The sequence below is a fragment of the Pezoporus wallicus genome, unplaced genomic scaffold, assembly GCF_028554395.1.
Source record: "Pezoporus wallicus isolate ANWC-B61680 ecotype Strahan unplaced genomic scaffold, APGP_CSIRO_Pwel_v1 contig_447, whole genome shotgun sequence".
Classification (NCBI taxonomy): Eukaryota; Metazoa; Chordata; class Aves; order Psittaciformes; family Psittacidae; genus Pezoporus; species Pezoporus wallicus.
This window is the reverse complement of record NW_026636385.1, coordinates 1,391,763-1,415,381: the sequence shown is the minus strand read 5'-3', so window position 1 is coordinate 1,415,381 and position 23,619 is coordinate 1,391,763. Positions and strand designations below refer to the sequence as shown.

Below are 23,619 nucleotides of genomic sequence, written 5' to 3'. Positions count from 1 at the left end.
CCATGGAAAATAGATTACATTACCAAAGTAAATTGGTTAACAAAGAAAAATGCTCTGTATTTAAAAACCTCACAGTGTCTGGTGCGGAATTAAATGAAACACTGCTCTTATTATAGGCTGTTACTGACACCTCTTCTTTCCTATGTGCACGGTTCTCCCAGCATAGTTTGATACTAAGTTGTCCTGGGTTCAGCAGTAGCAGTCATTTTTCTCCTTGGCAGCTGGTGCAGTGCTGTGGTTTGACTTCCAGCCTGGGAACAGTGCTGGTGATACCGATGTTTTTGGTTGTTGCTAAGTGATGTTTACCCTGACCAAGGACTTTGTGAGGCTCATGCTCTGCCAGGGAGGAGGGGAAGCCAGGAGGAAGCAGAGACGGGGCACCTGACCCAAGCTAGCCAAAGAGGTATTCCATACCACAGCACGTCATGCCCGGGGTGGGGGGTAACTGGGAGTTACCCGGAAGGACACGGGCTTCTGGGTCGAACTCGTTTCTTGGCCGGTGGTATTGTATTCTCTTCCCTTGTTATTTTCTCTTATCATTGTTGTCGTTGGTGGTAGCGGTGGTGATTTGTGTTGTACATTGGTTGCTGGACTGTTCTTGTCTCAACCCGTGGGAGTTGCACTCTTTCGATCCTCCTCCCCATCCCTCCGGGAGCAGGGGAGAGCCCGGGGGGGGGGGGGGGGGTTCGGGGGCCTCGGTTGCTCTCAGCCCGGTACCACTCACTGGGAGTGAGTGAACAAGCTGTCTGGCTAGGGTATCACGTACAAATTACATTTACTGTGGCTTAAAAATTTTGCGTTACTTGGGCTTTATAGCTTTCTCATGTCAAGACATTTAGGTGACTAAATGATCAAAACAGTAGCTTTCCATCCTGATATAGAGAGATGATCTTTAGAAAATTTGGCCTTCTGTGAATTCTTTATAAAAGCACTGGATTCAACCTGTCTCATGGCTATGCTTGATACTTACACTGTACAAAAACGTAACGGCACATTCTAGGTGTAATTCAAAAGTAATTCAGTGCACAGATAACTAATAGATATTCCCCTACATCTTTCAACTGTACTCACTCAAAACAAAACAAACAACTCGGCAAAAAAAAACCCAAAACACCAAACCTACTTCTCCAAGTTCTATACAGAACTACCTTAAGCTGCTGTGGCTTCCAGTTTATAGTTCAAAACCACCTGCTTGCATTTCAAGGCAAATCTCAAGGGCTGTGTTCAAAGAATTACTGGTTTTGAAGTGTGTAAGAGTTTCTTTTTATTAGGAGGCAACTTTCTCAAAGGTACACTGAGGATATTATTATGGATCTGAAATATCCTGAAAACAGTTAGTTATCCAGTGTGGATTTTTTAATATAAATGTATTTTAAGTTATCAGTTTTTAAATATGATCACCTTAATGAGATATTGACCCATGAGTATCCCTGACTCTTATGTACTGGCAAGACGTGCTCAAGACCAGGTTGGACGAGGCCTTGGGTGATATGATTTAGTGTGAGGTGTCCCTGCCGATGGCGGGGGGGTTGGAACTAGATGACCTTAAGGTCCTTTCCAGCCCTAACTATTCTATGATTCTATGACAGCAGATCTCTGATACACAGTCTAAAAATCTAGATCCTGAGCTACTAGTATCCAGCAGGTGTTCTTGACATGGCTCTAATATCTGGAATAACAAACAGGGTTATTTGGTGGTTTTGGTCCTCCTTCATTGAAAATCTTGGAATGAGTAATTGTTCCTCCTTCGCAAAGCAATGTGCACACCTTGTTCTGCAGCACTTTGCTTTAGTTACTATGGATGCGGGACTTGGTTAGAGGAAGAAGTTGCCACTGAGGAATGTCAGTGTTAGAGGAACTCGGCTTAAGTTCTTAATTTCTGTCAGATGTTCTTGCAATGTTTCATTCCTTCTCTATCTTTCTTTCTCCAAACTTGCTATATTTTCTGTAATTACAGTTTTTACCTGTTTTGTAAGATGCAAGCCAAAATACTGAATTAGATTTAATATAGAAATTGAACCTTTTTGATCTAAAAGTGTCTCAGTTTTGGAAGTGAATAGCTGAGAAATAAAAAATGTGGTTTTCTCATAAATATTTGTTACAACTCAGGAAGAACTGATGACAGGAATTCAAATTAGAGGTTGCTTGTTTACCTCTTTTGGGAAATAAAAATCGCACTCTGGTAAGTGTGTATGTATATGTTGTAGTCTAGTCCTGAGGAATATCTGAAAATAAGCAAAAAGTGTGATGGAAATCATTACAGATAGTTTCTGTCCCCCCTGCTTTTAAGTGCCCTTATTCCTTAAATCCACTTAAGTTAGGAAAACTGTTGACACTAGACTACTTCATTTAGTTCAGTTAACGTTTGTAGTACAGAGCTGATTGTAGTTGTACTGTGCATTAGATAACAATAGGAAGACCAAAGATGATCATAAAACATCGTGACCAGCAGGTCGAAGGAGGTGATCCTGCCCCTCTACTCTGCTCTTGTGAGACCTCACCTGGAGTACTCTGTGCAGTTCTGGTGTCCTCAACATAAAAAGGACATGGAACTGTTGGAACAAGTCCAGAGGAGGCCATAAGGATGATCAGGGGACTGGAGCACCTCCCATATAAAGACAGGATGGGAAAGTTGGGGCTGTTCAGCCTGGAGAAGAGAAGGCTGCGTGGAGACCTCATAGCAGCCTTCCAGTACCTGAAGGGGGCCTATAGGGATGCTGGGGATGGACTCTTCATTAGGGACTGTAGTGATAGGACAAGTGGTAACAGGTTAAAACTTAAAGAGGGGAAGTTTAGATTGGATATAAGGAGGAAATTCTTTCCTGTTAGGGTGGTGAGGCACTGGAATGGGTTTCCCAGGGAAGTTGTGAATGCTCCATCCCTGGTGGTGTTCAAGGCCAATTTGGACAGAGCCTTGGGTGATATGGTTTAGTGTGAGGTGTCCCTGCCCATGACAGAAGGGCTGGAACTTGATGATCTTAAGGTCCTTTCCAACCCTAACTATTCTATGATTCTGTGATTTTATAACATGCAAACATTGTCAGAGTGGTTCTTATAATTTGTCAGAAAGTTTATCCATAGCAGGTTTTACTTTAATGGTTTTCAGGCTGTTTTGAAATTGAGGTTTTTTTAAGCATTCTGGAGTTTTGTTTAAAAGTGCGCAATCCTCCACAAGATTCTAAAAATAGCAAGTATATACTTTTTCTGTTGCTTCCAATGATGAAGAAAGCAGAGTTTTCTTCTCTCTCAAGTCCATACTTGAGATAGTCAAGACTCGAGTGGTGAGGATAACTTGAATTGTTGGTGGCTGATATTTTTTTTAAGTTATTGGAAAAAAGCAGTGAGGTTTTTAAAATTACCAACGATCTCCATGTTTTCAATCAATTAAAGAAGCTCATGATTGTTTTGCAAAAAGAATAAGTAGCAAACCCAGGATTTCCTCTGTGGTAAAAAGTTAGTTTCAAAAGCAATGCAGAGCCCGTGTCAGCTCCAACAGCATTGTATGCGTTTAAAAGTTAACACCTGACTTGCAGGTACACCAGTGCCATGGGGCAGAGGTCAAAGATTATGAGGTTGTGGAGTCAAATGGTAATAGGTCAAAGGGATCAAAGATCACTTTTTTGTCATAGGTCAGATGTCAAGGGGGTCAAAGGTTTCATAGGTCACAGGATCAAAGGAGCAAACTCTTTGGCTCTTCTGCTGTTTGACCTGCTTTTTGCCATTACTTGGTTTTGGGCCAATACAGAATTACCTCATAAAACCACAGCATTTTGAGCAGAAAAGAGATCTTGAAAACTGAGTCTCCCCAGTAAGCCTCTAAATTTATATTTTCTTTTTTCCTTTTGTGATTAATTTGTATGTTTTGTTTTGTCTCTCTTTAAATACTGTCATTTTGTATAATTTTAAAATCTGGTTTGGATTTACAAGCATGTAATGTTTTTAATATCCTTCAAAGTATTTGAATTGTGTTCTGTGGATCGCTGCTGTAGAAGGACAAAATCACAACATCTCTATTCTTCTGAATAGCACCATTATCACTCTGTGTTAATGAAATTATTTCAGTATTACAAGTAATGAGTTTTCAAAATTCATTCAGTATTAAAGGGAATTGGATTGTAATTAGAGCATATTTCAAAAAGAATAAAAGGATCCATGATATGTGCTCAGCTCTTAAAGCACCTAATCCGGTATTAATTGTTCTTTGGGCACATCTGCCCTCATATGAAGGGGACTTTGACAGTGAAGATAAAAATGGTTTAATGCTTTTAAAGCCAAACAGCTCCTCCAGCAGGATGGCAGTGCAAGAGGACTACTGTTGGAGAGCATGGGGCTCAGTAATGTTATCACATTATTTTCTTGCTGTTGGGATTGAGTGTGCAGTAATTTTTTTCCCCATGTGTCCTAGGTTCAGCAGTAGCAGTCATTTTTCTCCTTCTTGGTAGCTGATGCAGTGCTGTGGTTTTGACTTTCAGCCTGGAAACAGCACTGATAACACCGATGGTTTTAGTTGTTGCTCAGTAATGTTTACTCTGATCAAGGACTTTCTGAGTCTCATGCTCTCTCAGGGAGGAGGGGAAGTCGGGAGGAAGCAGAGACAGGACACCTGACCCAAACTAGCCAAAGGGGTATTCCATACCACAGCACGTCATGCCCAGTATAGAACCTGGGAGCAGTTACCTGGAAGGGCTAGATCACTGCTTGGGTCAGGCTGGGTATTGGTTGACAAGTGGTGAGGTTTTGTATTCTCTCCCCTTGTTATTTCCATTACCATTTTTATTACTGGTGGTAGCAGCAGTGGTTTTGTGTTATACCTTAGTTACTGGACTGTTCTTATCTCAACCCACGGGAGTTGCGTTCTTTCAGTTCTCCTCCCTGTCCCTCCAGGAGCAGGGTAGGAAGAAGGGGGTGAGTGAGCGAGCAGCTGCGTGGTTCTGAGTTACCAGCTGGGCTTAAACCACAACACCATGTTTTGGCAGGGGAGATCACAGAGGTATTAAGGTACCACAATCTGAAATTGAATAGTTTTATGTTTTCTCTGAGTCTGTTGTGCTACAGACAAAAAAACATGAGACCATCCATTCCAGGGTGGACCATGGTGCTAGCAGAGAGTGCCTGGCTTGACTTAATGGGAGAGCTCTGCTGGCTTGTCTGGAGAAGAGGGTGTACAGCATAGTCAGATGTAGGTCAGGCTTCAGGGATATTTTATTTCAGCTTTCAGCAGCAGGTATCAGTGAGGTGGTAAAAATGAGAAAGCTTCTGTTGAATTAATTTTGAAGAAGAGCTTTTCCCTGTCTGGTGCACTCCTTCCCTTGTTAAGGGTTGGTTGGACTTCACTTTTGCTGAATTTGCACACTGTAGACTGAAGGCAGGAGGGTTGAAAATAAGGATCATGGATGTGATTTTATACCTGAAAATGCTGCAGTGGTTTTCTCCACCTCATTTCAGAGAGTTTGGCCAGCTTCAGCATTTACCTGTTACCCTTCCTTTCACTCTGTGGCCAGATGAGCTACCTTTTACCAACAATGCTATGTTGTGTTGTTAAGGAAAGCAATTTTCCATTTGAAGTTACCAAGCTGCACTTGACCTGCTCTTCTCTGCTGCAGAGTTGCTTAATGGGTTGTGTGAAAATTGCATGATGCTCTGCAGGACTGCTGAGCTGCAGATGTGGGCGAATCTGAGTCTTCAGATGAGCAGAAATAGGCAGAGAGCCTCATCGGGGAGCCAGGGATTTGGACCGACACAGCTGTACTCAAAAAAGACTTAGTTTTGATCCCTGTCCTATGGGGTTTTTGAATATATTATTAATTACCACCTTTCTTTCTTTGCAGCCTATTCCAGCACTACTGCTATGCTCGAGGTGGCATGCGCCACACTTCCTACACTTGCATCTGTGGCAGGTAAGTGGATGGTTTACACTGAATTGTAGTCTTTATGGTCAGTTTTACACTGGATATTTGTAATATTGTTCCTTTGAGGCCCATGATGTGTTTGCAAGTGCCACCACAGTGAGTTTTGAACTGTTTCCTCTGGAAAAGCCAAAGAAAGGTGTCTTAAAGAAATAACATGGTTACAGATTCTGCCATACTCAAGAGATTCCACAATGACTGCTACTATTGCCAAGATCATGGTTATGCTCATGTCTGTGCTGCAATTGCCTTTTCTATTAAATAGTGTTATGGAGAAGGGCTTTAGAGCTGTTCTCTGTTGCTCAAAAGTACTCCCTTTGAAATATACCTTAAGTATTTAATATATTTCTCAAAATTCTTTGCCTTACAGGTGAGCATGTGATTAATCTTTTTGGAATTTTTAAATTCTTTGCTGTGTAATTTTCTTGCTGAACAGCTAGTGTCGGAGGTATTGTATTTGTTAAGGTATTATAAAAGTTTTCCCTGCAGTTGTAGAAATGCACATTTTTAATTTACAGAACTTTGGAGAATAGCATTGCATACATGTTGAAGAACAGCTGTGCGCTTTGTTCAGATATTAATCTTATTTAGTCAGTGGCATTAATCTAATTAGAGATGTGTGACAGATGAGGCGTGTATATCAGTATCTATGTTCCACTTGTAAATCTGCTGCTACTCACAAACATTTGCCCTACACTGAAATCACATACTTTTACAAAAAATAAATTTTACATTAATGACAGTAGTGTTATATTGCTTTGGAGGTAATAAGGACAATTAGCATCTTTGCTTCTTTCTGCTGTTTACTCAATTGCTTATTCGTAAATGCAATTTTCCAATTTGTATGCAAAATTGCAGTAGGAGCATGAGCAGTTTTATGGCAAATTGTGCATCTAAATTGTCTGAAAAGTTTCCTGTTTTAAGTACCGTCATATAACTTGAGAATTAACATCCCATTGAAATGAGACTCCATCTCTGTGGTATTGTCACAGGCTGTAATGGTAAAATCAAGTTGTCTCTGTATATGGTTTTTCACAGCCATACAGATTTCATATTCACTTGTAGTAAATTAGAACGCGTGCTGCAGGGTCTGCTTTGGATGCTAGCCACCAGTGGTTTTGACAAACCTATGGAACCATCTACTGTATGCTTATAATGGTACGGTGGATCCTTGTGACCCTATGGGGACAGACTAAACTCTTCACAGGATTGAAAAATCCAGGACTTGGTTACATAACTCTAGTAACCCAGGAAGACAAAAGCCCCAACAGTAGTTCAGAAGCGGGTGAACACAGGAGCTTCATGGGTGTCTGGCCCCACCACGCTGGAGGGGCTTAGCAGGGTGTGTGGGTGGTGTTTGAGCTGCCTCAGAACTGCTGGAGGATTTAATACATGGAGAAGGACTGCCCTTGAAATGCAAGAGCCGAACAATATTGTGACTCACTGTTGCAGTTGGGAGCTGGCATTGTATGCTACCACTACAATTAAAAGTGCAGACAAACTTGATTAAAAAAAAAAATTATAAGGAGATAGAATACAAAGGCCTTTGTCTGTAAATTGCTATAGTCTGACTATGAGCAATGAAGTAAGAGTGAATAATAGTAACAGTTTTAAGCTTGGTCCTAATAAAATGAATGTATGTAGATCTATTTGATGAATTCAATTAACATAACAACAAAAATAATAGACATTTTTTTATCATGAAAATGTCATGCACAGTAAATATTACACTTACCTATGTGATAATTAAAGATAGCTATTGCAATTAGGATTTTTGTATAGTTACATTTTCTTCTATTCATGCTGAGTTTTGTTGTTTTCCTGACACTTAAAGTTGTGATATTTTGACAGGATCTTTCCTTGTTAGATTACAGGCCTGATAGTCATTTCTGTAGAAAAGAATCATGCTTCTAAATAAAAACCATGTCTGTTATTTAGATTTTAGAAAAGATGCTCACTAAGCTGGAAATCAGGAGTAGTCAATACTGTATTTTGGTATAGAAATAAATCACTTTGCACATGTTGAGTGCATCTTTTGCAGCTGTTCCTGTCCAGTGTTGAGTACTCTTCACGAGATGGTAAATGAATATTTTGTGTGACCAGATATGCTTTATGGATTCACTTGCATGTATACACTCTCCAATCAGTTGAGAATAATAGGACATATATATTAGTATTACAAGTCATTACATAGCAAGGTTAGTCCTGTAGTTAGTGATACTTTCAAACAGTTGTCAACTTGTCAGTGGTTTGAAGCGCAAACAGACGCCACGTAAGTGCAATTAAACGAGAATGATAGTATTTTATAAATGTACTTGGATATATTTAGCACCGATTAACAAAGTGTTAACTTCTGAGTGGTTATCAAATGCTAACAAATTCTTCATTGCAGTGTCTTGGTGTATCAAGTAGCCATTTTTACAAAGAGGAAAGCAAAGGTTGAACTACATGCACAGTGCATCCTGGTGACCCTGCAATGGATGGTACCCACTGCTAACCAGGCACAGAGTTTCCAGCTGGATTCAGGTGGAGATGGAAGCGTCAGTATCTGTGCAACCAGTGCAGAAGCCATGATCAGCTGCAATTTGATACTGGGGAATCTTAGACTTAGGTTCAGATCATCTTGACAGATGTCTCCAGGCAGATGACAGCTCTCAGCAGATGATTCCAGTGATTAAGGATAGCGTAGTGCAGTAAAATGCTCTCCTCTATCTGAGGACTGCCATATGTAAAGCTTTTTGGATAAGATTAGGGTACTTATTTAATCTGTTTTTCTTTCTTTTCAGTGCAACTTTCAAAGATTTCATCTCTCAGATTGAAAATTGGAGAGAAGGCTGTTAGTGCTTTCCTCTGGATTGATTTTATTATTTAAATCATGATGGAAATAGATGCTGTTTTATTTAATGATCTATTGTTTTTTCTTTAGATGTTCTTAATGTAGAGTTAGTGGCTGCACTCTTTGTAATGACTGATGCTTGGCTTACTCCTGTTCTTAAAATATTACCTGCATTCTTCCTCTTTGTCTTTTTCCTAATACTTTGTTTTGAGGATATTTTCTGCTCTAAAATGTATTTTGGGGATTTTTTTTTTCCTTTCCTACTATATGAATCTTTTCCTACTGTTTGCACTCTCAGTGGTGTTCATTTACAGATTTTTCACCACTTTGCGCAGTTCTTTCTGTAACAAACACATCTTTGGCACCAGTTAGAGACAAATTATTAAAGGAATAAGAACACAGAAGTCTCTTGAAGAATTTTTCAGGATGGCTGCCTGAAGGCAGACATTGGACACCCAACGTGTGGTGGTTTTCAGAGGTGCTGACCTCCAGGAAGGCAGTGGAGCTGCCAGTGATCCATGCCTCCCCACAGTGCATAATTTTAAACCCTGACTGTGGTGTGCTGATGCCAGACATTTCAACTGTTGCTCCTTGGGAAGAAAGGAAATAGCTTCTACAGGAAGGCTCATTTGCTTTGCCTGTGGCTGGGGGTTTTGTATAAATTGTTTTGAAGCCACCTTTAAAGTTTTACTGAATCATTAGGAACAGTTTCTGGCTAGGTGTAACATTTGCCTTGTGGGTACACATCACTTCTGTAACATTGCTCCTAAAGCATCTTTCCTGCCTGCATCTCAGGATGGTGATAAAGACGCTTCCTGTGAGGAAGTTTGGACTTGTACCTCTTGGCAGGAACAGGCTGGAGGTGTGTCCACATCAGTGTTTTAATTTGGGTCAGGAGTGCATTTCTGAGGCAAGGTCTCCCACTCATGCCCAGCTGTAGGGCTTTGCTCAGAGCCAGGAACCAGTCCTGGAGTGCACACACTGAATTTCTTTTGGGTAAAAAACAGCTGAGAGAGTTTTCCAGGGCAGGTCTGCTGGGCTTCAGTTGCTAATGGGTGTTCAGCCCAGGGGACCTGCCCAGAGCCAGTCCCGAGTGAAACCCAAACCTCTTCACCCCAGTCACTTCAAACAGCCAGAAAAAGATGAAATGCATATGGTGTGTCTGTCTGGTCTTCAGCACCAACTGTGCTCTCTGTGGTATGATCCCGTTTCCTCGACAGAGCCAAGATGTGCGTGACAGATAAAGAGTCTCAAATGCCAAGAAAGATTGTGTGCTGTTAACGCTTCACTAACGGTGCTGAAAAACAGATTTTTCATGCATCTTCTGTAACAGTTGGTGCCGAACCTTACAGAAATATTTTGTAAACTAAAACCTTTACGTTAAAATGCGCAAAAGAAGTATCCCGTCTTTGTATTTGTAATGTCTGTTGTTAAAAGCATTTGTGAGGTGCTCATATTTGAATATATGAATTCTTTATGCAGCTAGTATGGTATATGGCACCGAGGGTGCCAGCATATAAGTAAACAAGCTATCTGCAAATACATTAGCATGGAGTCATGCCCTTAAGCTTCATGAATTTTTTTTAAATTTGATCATAAATATATGCATGTGCTATTTGCTTCTCCTGCTTTATCGCCATTTTTAAAGGAAGAGAAGGAATAGTATCAGCAGCTAAAATCCTGACACACTGCTGTGTGAGCATGTGTGTGCATTAACAGGTATTGGCTTTTTTTTTTTTTTTAATAATTTTTATATTTTAACTTAAATACCAAGCGTGTGGGCTCACAGATGGTGTCATGCACAGCACCAAACTCATTATAGTTGCTTTGAAGTGCCAGTCCACCCAAAATTATAGCCCTCCAGCTGGAAAACAGTTCTTCAGACAGGAAATGATGCTGCCTCCTCTTGTCATGCTGATAGTCCAGCTCAGATAGGTGCCCTTCACATTAAAGGAGACAGTTGAGGCTGTAAGCATGGTGCCTGCTGTACATATTGCTTGGCACAGGAGGTCATTTTCTTTTGATTGCAGTCCATCACCCTATTACACATCTCTTTCTTCAGACAGAGCAAACTAAGTTTGAAAGTGTCCTAACTGTGGAGAACTGAGATTGTGGCCAGAAGGAGCTATCCCAGCACTGCGCAGGAGCCACAACATCTCAGAAGGAAGCTCAAATCATGTCTTCTTGGGTGCAAGCTTTATGGTGCTGTTTTTAGTTACCTGCACAAGACTCTAGGTTACCGAGTCAGGAATCCAAGAAGTCAAAAGCAGCCAGCTAGTATCCAGTTGCAAAACTGTGCATAAACCATTGGACCAGCATCACAAAACAAATTTGTTGCAGCCTTAATTCTGTTGGGGGTTTTAAATTCTTGATTTAACAACTTAATTTTTCCCTTTGGAGTATAATTTTAAGAAATACCCTTTGTATCATAGAATCATTCCCATGAAACATTGTCCTTCACTTCCTTGTAACATAGCGATTCTTGTATGCTAAAAAATACTTAACAATAAAAACTTACTGATTCCAAAATACTAACATGATCCAGCCATCAGAAACTTAAAGCAGCCTCTGCTTTCTGCCCCATCATCATTGCTGATGGAGTTATTATATCTGAATGACCAGTGATCTGTTAAATATCTAATTGGTCACAAGTACTTAATGTATCTTGACTGTAATCTCTTTTTGGATACAGTGCATGTTTACTGTTTTTGTAATTGCATGTATCAGAAGTCTTAATATGAGAATATAAAGTCTAATATGTCAGATGGCACATTTACTGCAGATATAACAAAAGATTCATTGAAATTGAGCCTCAGATTCCTTTCACATAAGACTGTTCCACTATTACAACTTGAAAGAAACAAATTTGAGCAGGATGACCAATAGGGTTTTGATGAAAGATAGAATAGAGACTGGCAAGTCAACTGGGAGGTCAGAGAGATGCCGCAGTAGCCCTATATCAACACGTGCGTTTTTTGTGATATAATCCTGCTAGCTTTCTGAAGAGAAAAAGAGAGCATCTTTGTGAGGAGAATAGAAAAGAAAAATAGGTCTTTATCAGTCTTTTAATGTTTGATGGGCCTGGGAGAATATCGGTAAACAGGAGAGGATGTCAAGGCCAAATACAAGTCACTGAATAGACCATGGAGCTTCAGAAGCACAGAACAGGGGTCCATCCTTTGCTGGAGATGTTTTTCTGTGAATCAGCAGTTTAGTTTGAAATGTTTCAGTTTTTCTTTGTAATATGTTTTTTAATAAGAGGTAAGGATAGAGTGCCTCTTACTGCTGCCAGCTCTGTATGTTGCGAATGCTCTCTGTGCAGTTTGCAGTGTATCCACTCCAGCAGAGGTCACATGTAGGAGTGCCAGAGGTGAACTGGAACTGTTTATTTGAACAGCTGAATTTTTCCAGTCCCAGTGACTGCCTTCAGGCATGTCAGATTTACTCCAGTGGAAGTTAATTTTTTATGCCTCAGTATATTTAACCTCAAATTAGGGAAACATATCGCTTAGTAATCTAAAAAAATCCAGAAGGTAATAAATGGGTGTAAGTTCAATAATTACTCATGCATAATTGCTTCCTTAACACTCTCATGGATGTGGGAAATATTTCTATGAACTGTGCCAAGTTCCTTCTGCAGAAAGGTCATATCTTGCAGCCAGAGTAGCAAAATGCCCTCTCCATACGCATTTCTGCTGAGCGAGCTGCAGGATATGTTATTACAGCCTGTGCCAGGGCAGGACCTCTGGCAGTTCTCACACACTGCAAAATTTCACGCTTTAATACATGAATACAGTGATGTTTACAGTGTCACATGTTTACAGTGTTTCTTCTCATGCAGTGTTTGTTAATGTTTCTTCTCCCATTAAATGTCTTGAATTTTCTTTTTGCTTATCAGTGGGGAGAACTCATCTGTTTTGCACTACGGCCATGCTGGAGCCCCAAATGATAAGACTATTGAAGATGGAGACTTGTGGTAAGTAAAACGTTAGAGTTCGTTTGATATTTTTGTTACACTACTGCTGTTCCCATACACGCATTGTATGTACTCTTGGAGTTAATTAGTAGAATGATGTCTGTGTAATGCTGAAAGTCTAAATCTTTAAAATTGCATTTTGCATGCTAGAGTTGTCTGGCTTTTTCCGAAGGTCCTGTATACCTTCATCTCCAGTTGAAATAGAAAAGAGATTGTTTCCAAAGACTGCTGTGCGAAAGGCACTTAGAATTTAGTTTGAGAAATGGCTGTATTCTAAGTATATGGAGAGTTGCAAAAGTTGGTGTCTGAGTATCCTCTGGAACCTCAACTGTCATGGTGGGGTAGAGGGTCAAGAGAGTGTTGGCTATTTTTCAAGAATTGGCATCAAATTGCAGTACAAATTAGATCTTCCAAATGCTTGTGTCCATGCAGACTCCCCAGCCTCAAAGTTGACTCTTGAATGTGTGTGGAAATTGAAGTCAGCCCAGTCAAGTTAGGACAGGGTGCTTCTTGTCCTGTATTATGCCAAAAAAGGTTTTGCTTAGAGTTTAGCATTGCCATAATGCAGTTGCAAATACCATAAATTTTTCTCTACTTAGCTGTCCACATGCTTTGCAGTGTCACTGCAGATTAAAGCAGGGTGAATGAAAACACCAAATACATTGCTGTTGATGGAGAGACAAACCTAATTGTGTAGTGTAGCAGAATATGCATTTTGTACTTCATCTCCAAAGACTTTGGTCAAAAAACCCGCATTTATGAAAATGCAGAACTAGCTTTGGAGGAGTTAGTTACTGACATTTGGTGCAAGATATGTATTAGAGTACTTTCATAGGACATGCTTAAAGAGTGCAGGTATGTATTTTCAGTTGAATGTAAATGTATGGAGGAAAGCAAATTAGTACCATTATAGATAAGCTCCAAAGCTATTATGGAAAACAAATTGAATCTTAAAGTGTAAAAATATGCCTTGTTGGCCAGTGTTCTGGGTATATCTGCAGGTGCTGCAGAATGAATCTCCAGAACTGCAGGTAGGTAATTTCTTTTTAACACTGTAAAGATGTTTTGAAAGCTTTTTATATAGTAGTTTATGTATTAACTCCATCTATGGTGAATAGTTCACTAAACCCATCAAATACTAACATTAATTTATTGCAGGACAGTAGCTTTGACTTATGATCACATTGTGTTTGAGCGGATAATGTGCTGTGAGGATTTTTTGATCAGGCATTGCACACCAACATGGTACTATATTGGCTGTAGCATTCGATTAAATTTAAAAAAAATGTGTGTTCCCACAGGAAATCTCATCATATGTTACTGAGAGAAGACATGCCACAGTACATTATCATGTACCTTATGTAAAATTAAGGCCTTTAAATGGTGAGGGTGGTAGTATTGCTTGGAGACATCAGGGTGAAGGTTATATACAGGACCCTTTTACTTACCATCTCTGAGGACAGTTTAGTGGATGGCTGAAGTCCTGCTTAAACTCAGACAGCATATGCCAAGACTCCTTGCAAATTCAGATTTCCTGCTGTATTGGCAAAATCTTTAAAACATGTTTCAGCTTTATTAGCCTCAGATATCTGAATGTCAAAAAAGCATCATCTACCAAGTACATTGATCACTTAAGCATCTCAGAACTACTGTACTGCAACCCTGCTTTGTAACCGTCTCAACAAAGAGAACAAGTTTTAACCCTGCTGCTGAAATGGTCCAGTTGCATCTTTGTCTTGAAGAGATGAAGTTTGTCAGATGTAAATTGGCTTTTGCAAATAAATGCTCCATGTGCATAAGCACACCCTTTCTGTTCCCACTGGCTGATACTCATGTAGTAGGCAAACTTTGTTCCACACAGTTTTCTTAGTATTTTCCTCAAGCGAGAGTAGAGAAAGTATATGAAAATGTAATTTCATTTGTGTAAAGAAAACTTAAAAATACACTAATTTTCCACCGTTAAAAAACCTTGAGCTAGCATGCAAACTCTGAATTCAGCAGCATGCAAATTCTGACAAGGCACCACCTGGGTGGTTTTAATGTATGCTTTTACAAATTTCTAAATTGGGCGTAGGTGCCACATGTATGTGCATACAGAACAGGTTATTAAAATAACAGTATGCTGATTTGTGTGTATGTGCTAGAGTTTGTGCATTTGGCTCTCAACTGGGCTTTTTAATAGCTACTGAGAGCCCTCTGTTGGATAATCTTAGGAAGCCCTGAGCATAGGGAAAAAATGGCTTTACTTTGGTGAAAAAAAAGGTAGAAGTGTTTTAAGGGTTATTTCTGCTTCTGACAGTATTTTGGTATAAATCTAATTTAACAATTCCCATACCTGTATGGAATAGAATTGGAAGACTGGGTACTTGGTATTTCTTAAATTATTCCATAGAATTTCATGTCTTATTTTTTAATATTATTTGGTGGGTATGAATAACAATCACGAACTTTGCAGAAATGGGCTTCTGAGGTTATTTATGTACGAAGCAGTGCAGTGCAGTAAGTGTCAGTAAATAACAAAACACCTGAATATTAGAAAAAGTATATTTGGAAGACTAGTGCTTTGCTTCTGTGCAACACTCAAGTGCATGCATTGTTTGCAATTTCAAAATATAAGTTACAAGGATTTGGTGGTATTGAGAGGAGATGATAGGCAAAGATACTTGTGCTATTGCATATTTAATTTTTTTGTAAGAGTGTTATTCTGACTACTCCTTCAAAAACTGTGGCAGGTTTAGAACAGCCTGGTTTTATGATGATCATTTTTGAAAATTAATCGACGTGAAAGGGGTTTATGGCTTCTGTAAGAAACTGCTACAGAATTACATCTCTAATGCATTGTAATCCACATTTTGTACAGGTATAGGCAAGGATCTTGGTGCAAGGAATATAAAGAAAATTTCTTCCTCTTCTTGTTAATATAGACTGGCTAACCTGCACTGTAATTTACAGTCTATTAAATATTAAAACAAAAATAGCTAACTCATATAAAGCATTATTATTGACATAGAAAGAAATGAGTATTTTTAGGCAAGTGTGGGTATTCAGGAGGTACATGCACTTAACTGATACTGATATTAAAGGTAAAATTGCAGTAAGTCAGTTTTTTATATAGATAAGTCATGTACTGTAACATCTATGCAGTGAACATTTAAATTGTATGATCAATATGTTCTAAACCAAATCCTTTCCCTTAGCAAGTGTCTTTTGTCTCCATGGTCAAAAAGGTCATGCAGATAAATGGGTAGGCTGACCACCCTTATGAATCAAAATTCTAGGCACTCGACCCTTTCACACGGTATTAACTTTAAATAAAATCTTCTACTCAGAATGTTGCAAATCGCAGCCTGCAGTGATGATGTATGTCCAGGCTAATGTAAAGATACTTATTTTCTTCTGTCATCTTAAACCTGTGACAGCTTGGATTGAAACTGAGTCCTAGACCGAGGTTTCTCAAGATATTGCATTGCTCATTGTAGGCCAAGACATCTGCTGTTTCTGTAGTGAGGCTGTAACTACATTTTGTAATATGAAAAGTGGAGTCATAAGCAAAAGTGCTCGTTGTGGTTTGCAGTCTCCTGCCATGTGGACAAGAGTCTCTTCATCAGAAAATAACCACATCAAATTTTCCAGGCTTTTTCTGAGCCATCCTCTGACCCCACCCCACTCCCCAGTCCAATTTGGATAACCAAAGGTCTTTCAAAGTTTGGTGGGGAGTAGAATGAAATTCAGAGTTGCTACTCAAGAACTAAAAAACCCAACAAAACAAAACCCAAAGCAGATAAATTCAAGAAGCAAAGATCCTACTCCCCACTATGCATAAATCAAGAGCAAATGAACCCCTGGGACTCATCTCTCCTTTTGCAGTTATTTTGCCTTTGTCTGTACTAGGGAGGGAGATTGGTTCAGTGTTTAGAGTGCCCTTGTGGGAGACAGAAACCTCTTGTTTCAGCTCTCAAACTGATCTCTGACTTTGGCTGGAAGTTATGACCTGACTGTGGGAAATAGCATCTGTGAAAAGTTCAGTCAAAGCCGGTGTGCTTCTTCAAAAAGCATTGGTCTCAACGAATCAGCATCTGCCTTCTAAGAAATGAAGGAAGCAAGTTGCTTTGAGTCCTTCCGTCTTCTGCCCCTGCCCTCTCATTGCTGCAGTGTGGAGCCACACCATGGTTGTCACAGGGAAGGAGAATACTGGCCATCAAGATACACAGCGTGCAGCAGAGGAATCCAGGGGCAAGGCAGATGTCCCTCTCACCTTTGTGCTTTGGTGGGTTGTTGTAGGAGCCATCAGAGGTGCTGAACCTGAAGTGTATACTTTACATTTTGATTTTCGGAAGGTATTTAGGAAAATGATAGTTTATTGCATTCAATTTACAGCCTAGTGATTCATGCAGGCTGCCTTTGTGGATTCTTGGCAGTGCCGCATGCTGAAGGCACATCTGGAACTGACTGCTTTATTGCAGTTGACCAGCAGGGCTCCTGCAATGTCTGACAAATAGAAAATACTTCTGCAGTCTTAAAATAAAGGTTGATTCTTCGTGATGAGGCTTGCACTTAAATAATAGAAATGTGAGAAAATAAGCCTGACCCCAGATGTCACTGAAATAGATATGCCTATTACCTGAGATGGCTTTCTGCAGGTGTCGTGAGTTACAGGTCTTGATCTTTTTGTGGTACTTGGCAAATGTGTCTCAGTGAAAATTCAGCACTTAGTAAGCAACTTCTATTGGCAAGTTCACTGACCTTTAAGCACTTGATGACATTTTGGAGGGTTGGTTGGTTCATTCTGGCTTTGCAAAATACTGAAAATAATTGCCTATTCTGCTGAAGCACTCAGTATTTTTGACAATTTGAGATGTTCACTTGTGTCGCAATGTTAAGACAGGTCTGCCAATGTATGGCTGTCCTGGTTGCCTTTCCCCACACATGGGCAGGTCCCTGGTAGGAGCATACTTGCCAGTGGGGCCCCAAGGCTGTCTGGTCTGCACACCCCTGCAAAAATGCGCACTTCGGTACTTCTGCTTGCTGGTCTGGGGCCCAGTGCTGTGTGAGCAATTAGCAGGGGATACTAATCCTCCCTGGAATGATGTCCAGAGTGTAATTTATTAAGAGGGCTCAGTGAAAGCATAAATAAGGGAAGTACAGCATCAACTGCTTGTGAAGTGCAGCAGACCTCAGAGAGGCCATGACCCTTGTATTCACAGTGGGACTGTTATTTATAAACTAAAACTTACTTTAGAAGTTCAAATGGAAGTGTGTTAGATCATCAGGTGCTGTCTTTTATTTTATATGACTGTTTCTTTTAACACTCTCAGATTTAAGCTTACTGATCTCAATGAAAGCACTGGGAAGAGTTCAGTATCCTTAGTGAAGCGGGATGTTTCCTGCTGCAAAAGCTCACTGCTGTTCCTATGGCCTTCTGATGATGACAATAAAACATGTTTTACCTGCAGATAGTTTTATTTCATGCAGGTACCAGAACATAAGCAATAGGGAAGATTTTGTTAGTGTCACAGTCAAACACATCTGTCATAAAATGTGTTAGCGTAATGCATCTGTTAATTTTTTTAAATATGTCTTGGCTATGTTAGCAGGTATTGTTATTTGCTTAATCAAATAATAGAGTTGGGGATATGGAAGGCAGTTCAGTGTTGCAGAAAGACTTCATCAGAATTACTTATCTCAGGAATAGAAACTCTGTTTCTATTTCTTTCCTTAATATCCTAATGGAAATCTAAGGTATCAGAATAGGATTGACACCAGGGGGCACTAAAAAAGCCTATTCTGTTCTCTGGAAGGAGGTTATCATTATCTCATGTTTTGATTGTACTTCCCAGAGCAAAAGCTTAGCAACCTTCCAGGAGCACTGCCTTTATGTGTATAATACGCATTCCACTCAAGTTGTGCTGAACTTGGGTTTGTTTCCTCCCATTTGGCACTCATATGTACCTTTTAATAGTTTTTTTATTTATTATTATAACTTCTAGTGCTGTCAAAAGATCCTGTTTAATTTCTAAGTGCTTGTCGTTTCAGAAGCTTTGCTCATCATAGGGACGTTTTTTGACTGCAGGTACAGGTTGTTGTGAGAAGTTGTTCTGGATGAAACAGGGAAAATGCTGTGTTTGGGGCATTTTATTTTTTAATTACTCAAAAGAGACAAAAGGCAGTTTTCAGGCTTCCTGGAGTTGTTGTTCATTTCAAGGTGAAGAATATTGCAAAACTAAGCTGCTTATTGCAAGAACTGATCAGATTTCATGGTTATTCATGAAGGTTAATTCTTCTATTAGGTGAAAAAGAAGTTACCTTTCTAAGTTTACTTCTTTGATCTAAAAGTATAATGCACGGTTTTCTGCAATCCAAAAATTTGTTGGTTTCTGTATAAGCAATGTGCATTTACCTTTTATATGTATACACAATACACAAGTGCAGTTGAAACTACATCAACATATTTATCTGATTATACAGTATTCTTTTTAGAAAATGCACTATTGTCTTTTTTTCAGGAATGAATAAGTGTGTAATGTAAATGGACTTTTTATGACTGCTGAGTGGTTGTCATTTATTTCAGGAAAATACTGAGAGACTTTCAATAAAACTAAAAGACTTAGGTGAGCTTGAAAAAAAGTATACTACAAACGGTAATAAAAGGTTGCTGTGACTTTTCCAAACTGTTTTGGCGTTTACACTGTGTTTTATCAAGTTTTATGATATGAATGCCAACCTCTAAATGGAAATTCATTTGTCCAGGTGGGGGCAATGTTGCATTAAAAAGCAGGAACTGACCAATCTTTTTGCATCAGATAATAGAAATGCTCCCTTTTCCACCCGAAGTACTTCATTGTCTGCTATTAAAACAATTTATCCTAGAGAACAAAATATTGTATTTATTACTTTTTGAAAGCACTGCTTTTAAGATCCCAGGATATTAATGTGTCAGATGTAAATGCTCAACTATTTATGTGGCTGAGACTAGTATTTTCATTTGGCCTCGTGCATTTTTTTATGCATTTTGAAGTTCAGTGCAGTAATAATATGTAAAAATTATGGTTAACTTTAACCTTTCAGTCTGCAGTTTTGAAACAACTTGTTGTTGGTTATGGTTTTGTTTCTAATAATAATACGAAGTACATTGCTACTACTTACTGGTTGATTGCAAAATTGACCAGCTATCCATTTCTGAAATAATTCCTTTGGCTTGATTCCCCTGGTTTGATTAATATTTACTATTTTCATCAAGTGTAGATATTTTTCCTTTTGTTGTAGTTAATAGACTATATTAATTTTATGCTAATCTAGAAAAATTGAATTTGATTAAAAATAGAAAAATATATTTGCTAGAATTAGCAATAATTTTTCTCTAATTGAATATTTTCTGTTGGTACTGGTTAATTCAGGCTATGAGGTTGCCTAGTGTCAGAAATGTGTAAGACTTTTAACCAATGCAGAGGTTGTTAAGTATTAATAGTGTGTTTGCTGTAACAAATTTTAGCTTTCCTTTAAGTGCTGTATTATGATTTGCCTCCTAATTTTATGCTTTCTATAGCATATATGAAACATCTTTTTAATTGTCACCTGTAAATGAGTTTTATCTGCCTTAGTTTCAGCCTAGCATTCCCAGTGTAGTCTAAAAAAATAATAACATGAAGTTGCTTTAGCTGCTGTTGGACTGATTTGACTAGGGTGGTTCATCTCTAAAGAAAACAAGCAGGGTAAAAACCTAGTACTTTTTTAATGGCTGTTGGTTTAATACTGCTAATTTATGCCATTCAGTGTAATCCAATTTTTATGGTAGTCTTTGTTAACACAGATACACATGAAGTATGATAGAAATACTCTTGATGTATGTTGTTTATCTGATTTTGGTAGCAAAATCTTCCTCCTTGCTCTTGGTGTGAGGAACTCAACTGTATAGGTCAAAATAAAATTTCAGAGGGAGTCTGCTTGGCTTTTAAACTACTGTATGGTGCATAGGGAAGGTACAGTGAGTTTACACCACACTCTTTGTGTATCCCCCCGAACCAGATGTAATTCCCAGTTCCTGTTGCGTCTTCTCATGTGTCTCTTCAGAAAACCACTTGTTAATGGTGAAGGCACAGTCTTGCAAAGTGGGAGCCTCAGGAGGAGTCCTTCTAGTGTAATACTGCTCCACATCTAGGCTGAACCATTTTAGGTCTTTAAGGCAAGAATATTTCTGATTTCAGTTGTACATTGCAGCACTATAATTTCAGCCTGAGGTGCTGCCATGAAGAGTAGGTGTTTCTTCTGAATAGAAAAAAAAAAGATGTTCTTACTAGCAAAATAGCATACTTGACAACGGAATGGGCAGCCTTCTTTTCTGAAATACTGGTTGCTGCCTTTATTACTGTGCACTTGGTTTGAACATTTGGACCTGTCCGTGGAAAAGCTATCAGCTGTTTTGTCTGGCTTTTTGCATTCAGTTGTCATCTTCTGTAGAGTACTCTGAAACCCTGTCTGGTGGATTCCATTTGAGAACTGATAATTTGGAGGTTGCTTGAACAACCCCAAGAACTATAGGATATTTAAAAAACATGAATGAACCTGTACCATTGGACGCTACCCCAGATTTTATAATGGAAAAAACTGGGGGTTATTTTACATAGATGTGTGTGTGCACACATACACACATAATAAAACTTGACAGTATTTACAGTGAAAATCAATAAGTAAGGTCTGACACTTGACCTACTCCTGTGATATTTGGTTGTTTGTCCAGGCTGGGTAACATAGGGCAGAGTATCCAAAAACAGCTGCTGAAAGCTAAGGCTCTTAAGTCCGAGAGTTAACACCTAGGAATGGCGGCCCACATTAGAAGTACCGAACTCCTACAATTCACTTCTCAGTAGACATCTAAAAATTGAATATTTTGGTTAACTGCAAAATTTTAGTAACTTGAAAATGTAGCTGTGTTGCTGTTACCCTGCGCTGCTATCTCCCATGATGGTGAGAAGCTAATGAGGTTTGCTGCCCTCAGTTTGATTGGGAAGTCCTCAGCTGCCAGTACAGGTTTTTCTTAGCACGCTCCCTTCTGTTCCCTGCAGCTCTGACATCCTCGCTCCTTGTTTGAGCAAGTCAGCTGGAGCTGTGAATGCCCCAGATACTTCCTTTCCAATGGGGAGTCTCCTAATGAATGGAAACTCGCCAAAAGTTGGGGTTTGCCACCATCTCTCTTGGATTGACTTTTCAGCAAAGAATTGTCTCTGCTAAAGAGACTACTGTTGCTTATTAAAAAATGGATAATAATTAGGATAATAAAGCCAGGAAAAAATCACCCATTCAGCAAAAAGACAAGTCAAACAGGTAACCCTTCTGTCAGAACTTTACCTGAGACTACTCCTGATCTCTGGCATATTGCCTGCATGGGACTAGCAGAGGTGTTACATAGCCAGTGCTGGCGCTTTACTTTCTGCATCTTGTGAAGCATCCATGCTGCTGCCTCCTTCTCCTAACCCAGCAATACTGGCTTGGTGTTCCCAATTCTTTACTTGTATGCAGCACTTCTGTATTATTCTGCTTAGCAGAAACACTGGGAGATGGCGCTCAGGGGTAAATTTGGCTGTGAACAAGCCAATCAAAAGTTTTTTTTGCTCTTTGCTAGGGCAAACCTAACATTTTTAATAAGGCATTAATACAAACTGCATGAGTGGGGAAAAGGGGTTATGCTTGGTCATGGAAATTGGTTTACTTAGTGCAGAAGCTTCAGGCTGTTGTCTCAGATTTCTTCAACAGGTAAATACTATAAGCAAGGGACTCCTTAACCTGTGTGTGAAAATAGCGCATAAAATCTGACTAGGATATGTGGGTGTTTACTGAACCAGCTCTTGCGTGCAGCTCATTCGGTGAATTCAGGGAGACTGAGATTTCATATCCTGTGAGATTAGTGCATCTGAAGGTCTTCTGCTTGGCTCAAATCATTGTGAGAGAGGACACTCTCACTCGCTGTTGTTGGTTGAGGAAAGCTTTTTTTCTGGGCAGTGTGGATGGAGCAGCAGAGCAGAGGGACATCTCCGTGGGGATGGCTGGGCATACCTCCTGCTGCTGCTCACCTCTGCATCCCGCTGCTGCCATGCTGCTGGGAGCCAGTGCCTCTGTGTCTGTTACAGTGAGAAAAACCCTAAGCAGTGCAGGGCACAAACACCTGGAGAACAGGAGTTTTGGGGGCTTTTGTTCATTTGCTTTCTCTTTTTTTTTTTTTTTTTTTTTAAGTCCAGCCAGCTCAAACTTTTGTATGTTCTTCTTACAGCCACTTAAATCCCTATAGTTGGCATTGTAGAGGTACAGGCATGCAATCCTCTCTCCATCAGAATTATATAAAGACAGATATTTGATCTTTTTTCTTTTTTTTTCCACCATCTTCCTCTCTGAGCAAAGCACGATGGCATATCTTATCATCTTCTGTGAGAGAAAGTTGAGACAAGCCTCCCATTATCTTTAATAGTCTGGGAAAGCCTTAAGTGAGACAGGGGTACAGAAGAGCAAGGATGGGAAAGCATGGAGAAGTTTAGACGTGATAAAAAGACATGGATGAGGGCAAGCACAAAAAAGATGGGGCCACACAGTTTTGTGAATTGCAGCTGGATGAAAAATAGTCATGCAGCCATTTTGTGTGTCTGTGATTGCATTACCTGTGTGGGCTACAGGATCTTCTTTTGAACAGAAGGCTTGAACAAAAACTTACTGTTTTCTTGTGAGTACCCAGAATTCTATTTCCTATACAAAAAATATTCTCTACTGTTTTCCAGAGTTTACTCTTTGATGACAGGGGTGCTGACAACAAAAAGCTGACCTTAAATCAGCAAGCCAAAACTGTCTTCAAAACAGAGCTAGCACAAGCTGTGTCTGTACCGTATCAGATGGAAGCTGGATACAGCAAGATACCTCTT

General features: G+C 39.5%; 1 protein-coding gene across 2 annotated transcripts in view; it reads left to right on the top strand.

Moving 5' to 3' along the window:
- Positions 1–23,619, top strand: part of PEPD (peptidase D) — a 140,511-nt gene that overhangs the window by 70,602 nt on the left and 46,290 nt on the right. For both annotated transcript variants that reach the window (XM_057400177.1, XM_057400176.1), the window contains 2 exons: positions 5,829–5,897; positions 12,641–12,718. In XM_057400177.1, coding sequence (XP_057256160.1) covers positions 5,829–5,897; positions 12,641–12,718 — 147 coding nt within the window. The remainder of the gene's footprint in view (positions 1–5,828; positions 5,898–12,640; positions 12,719–23,619) is intronic.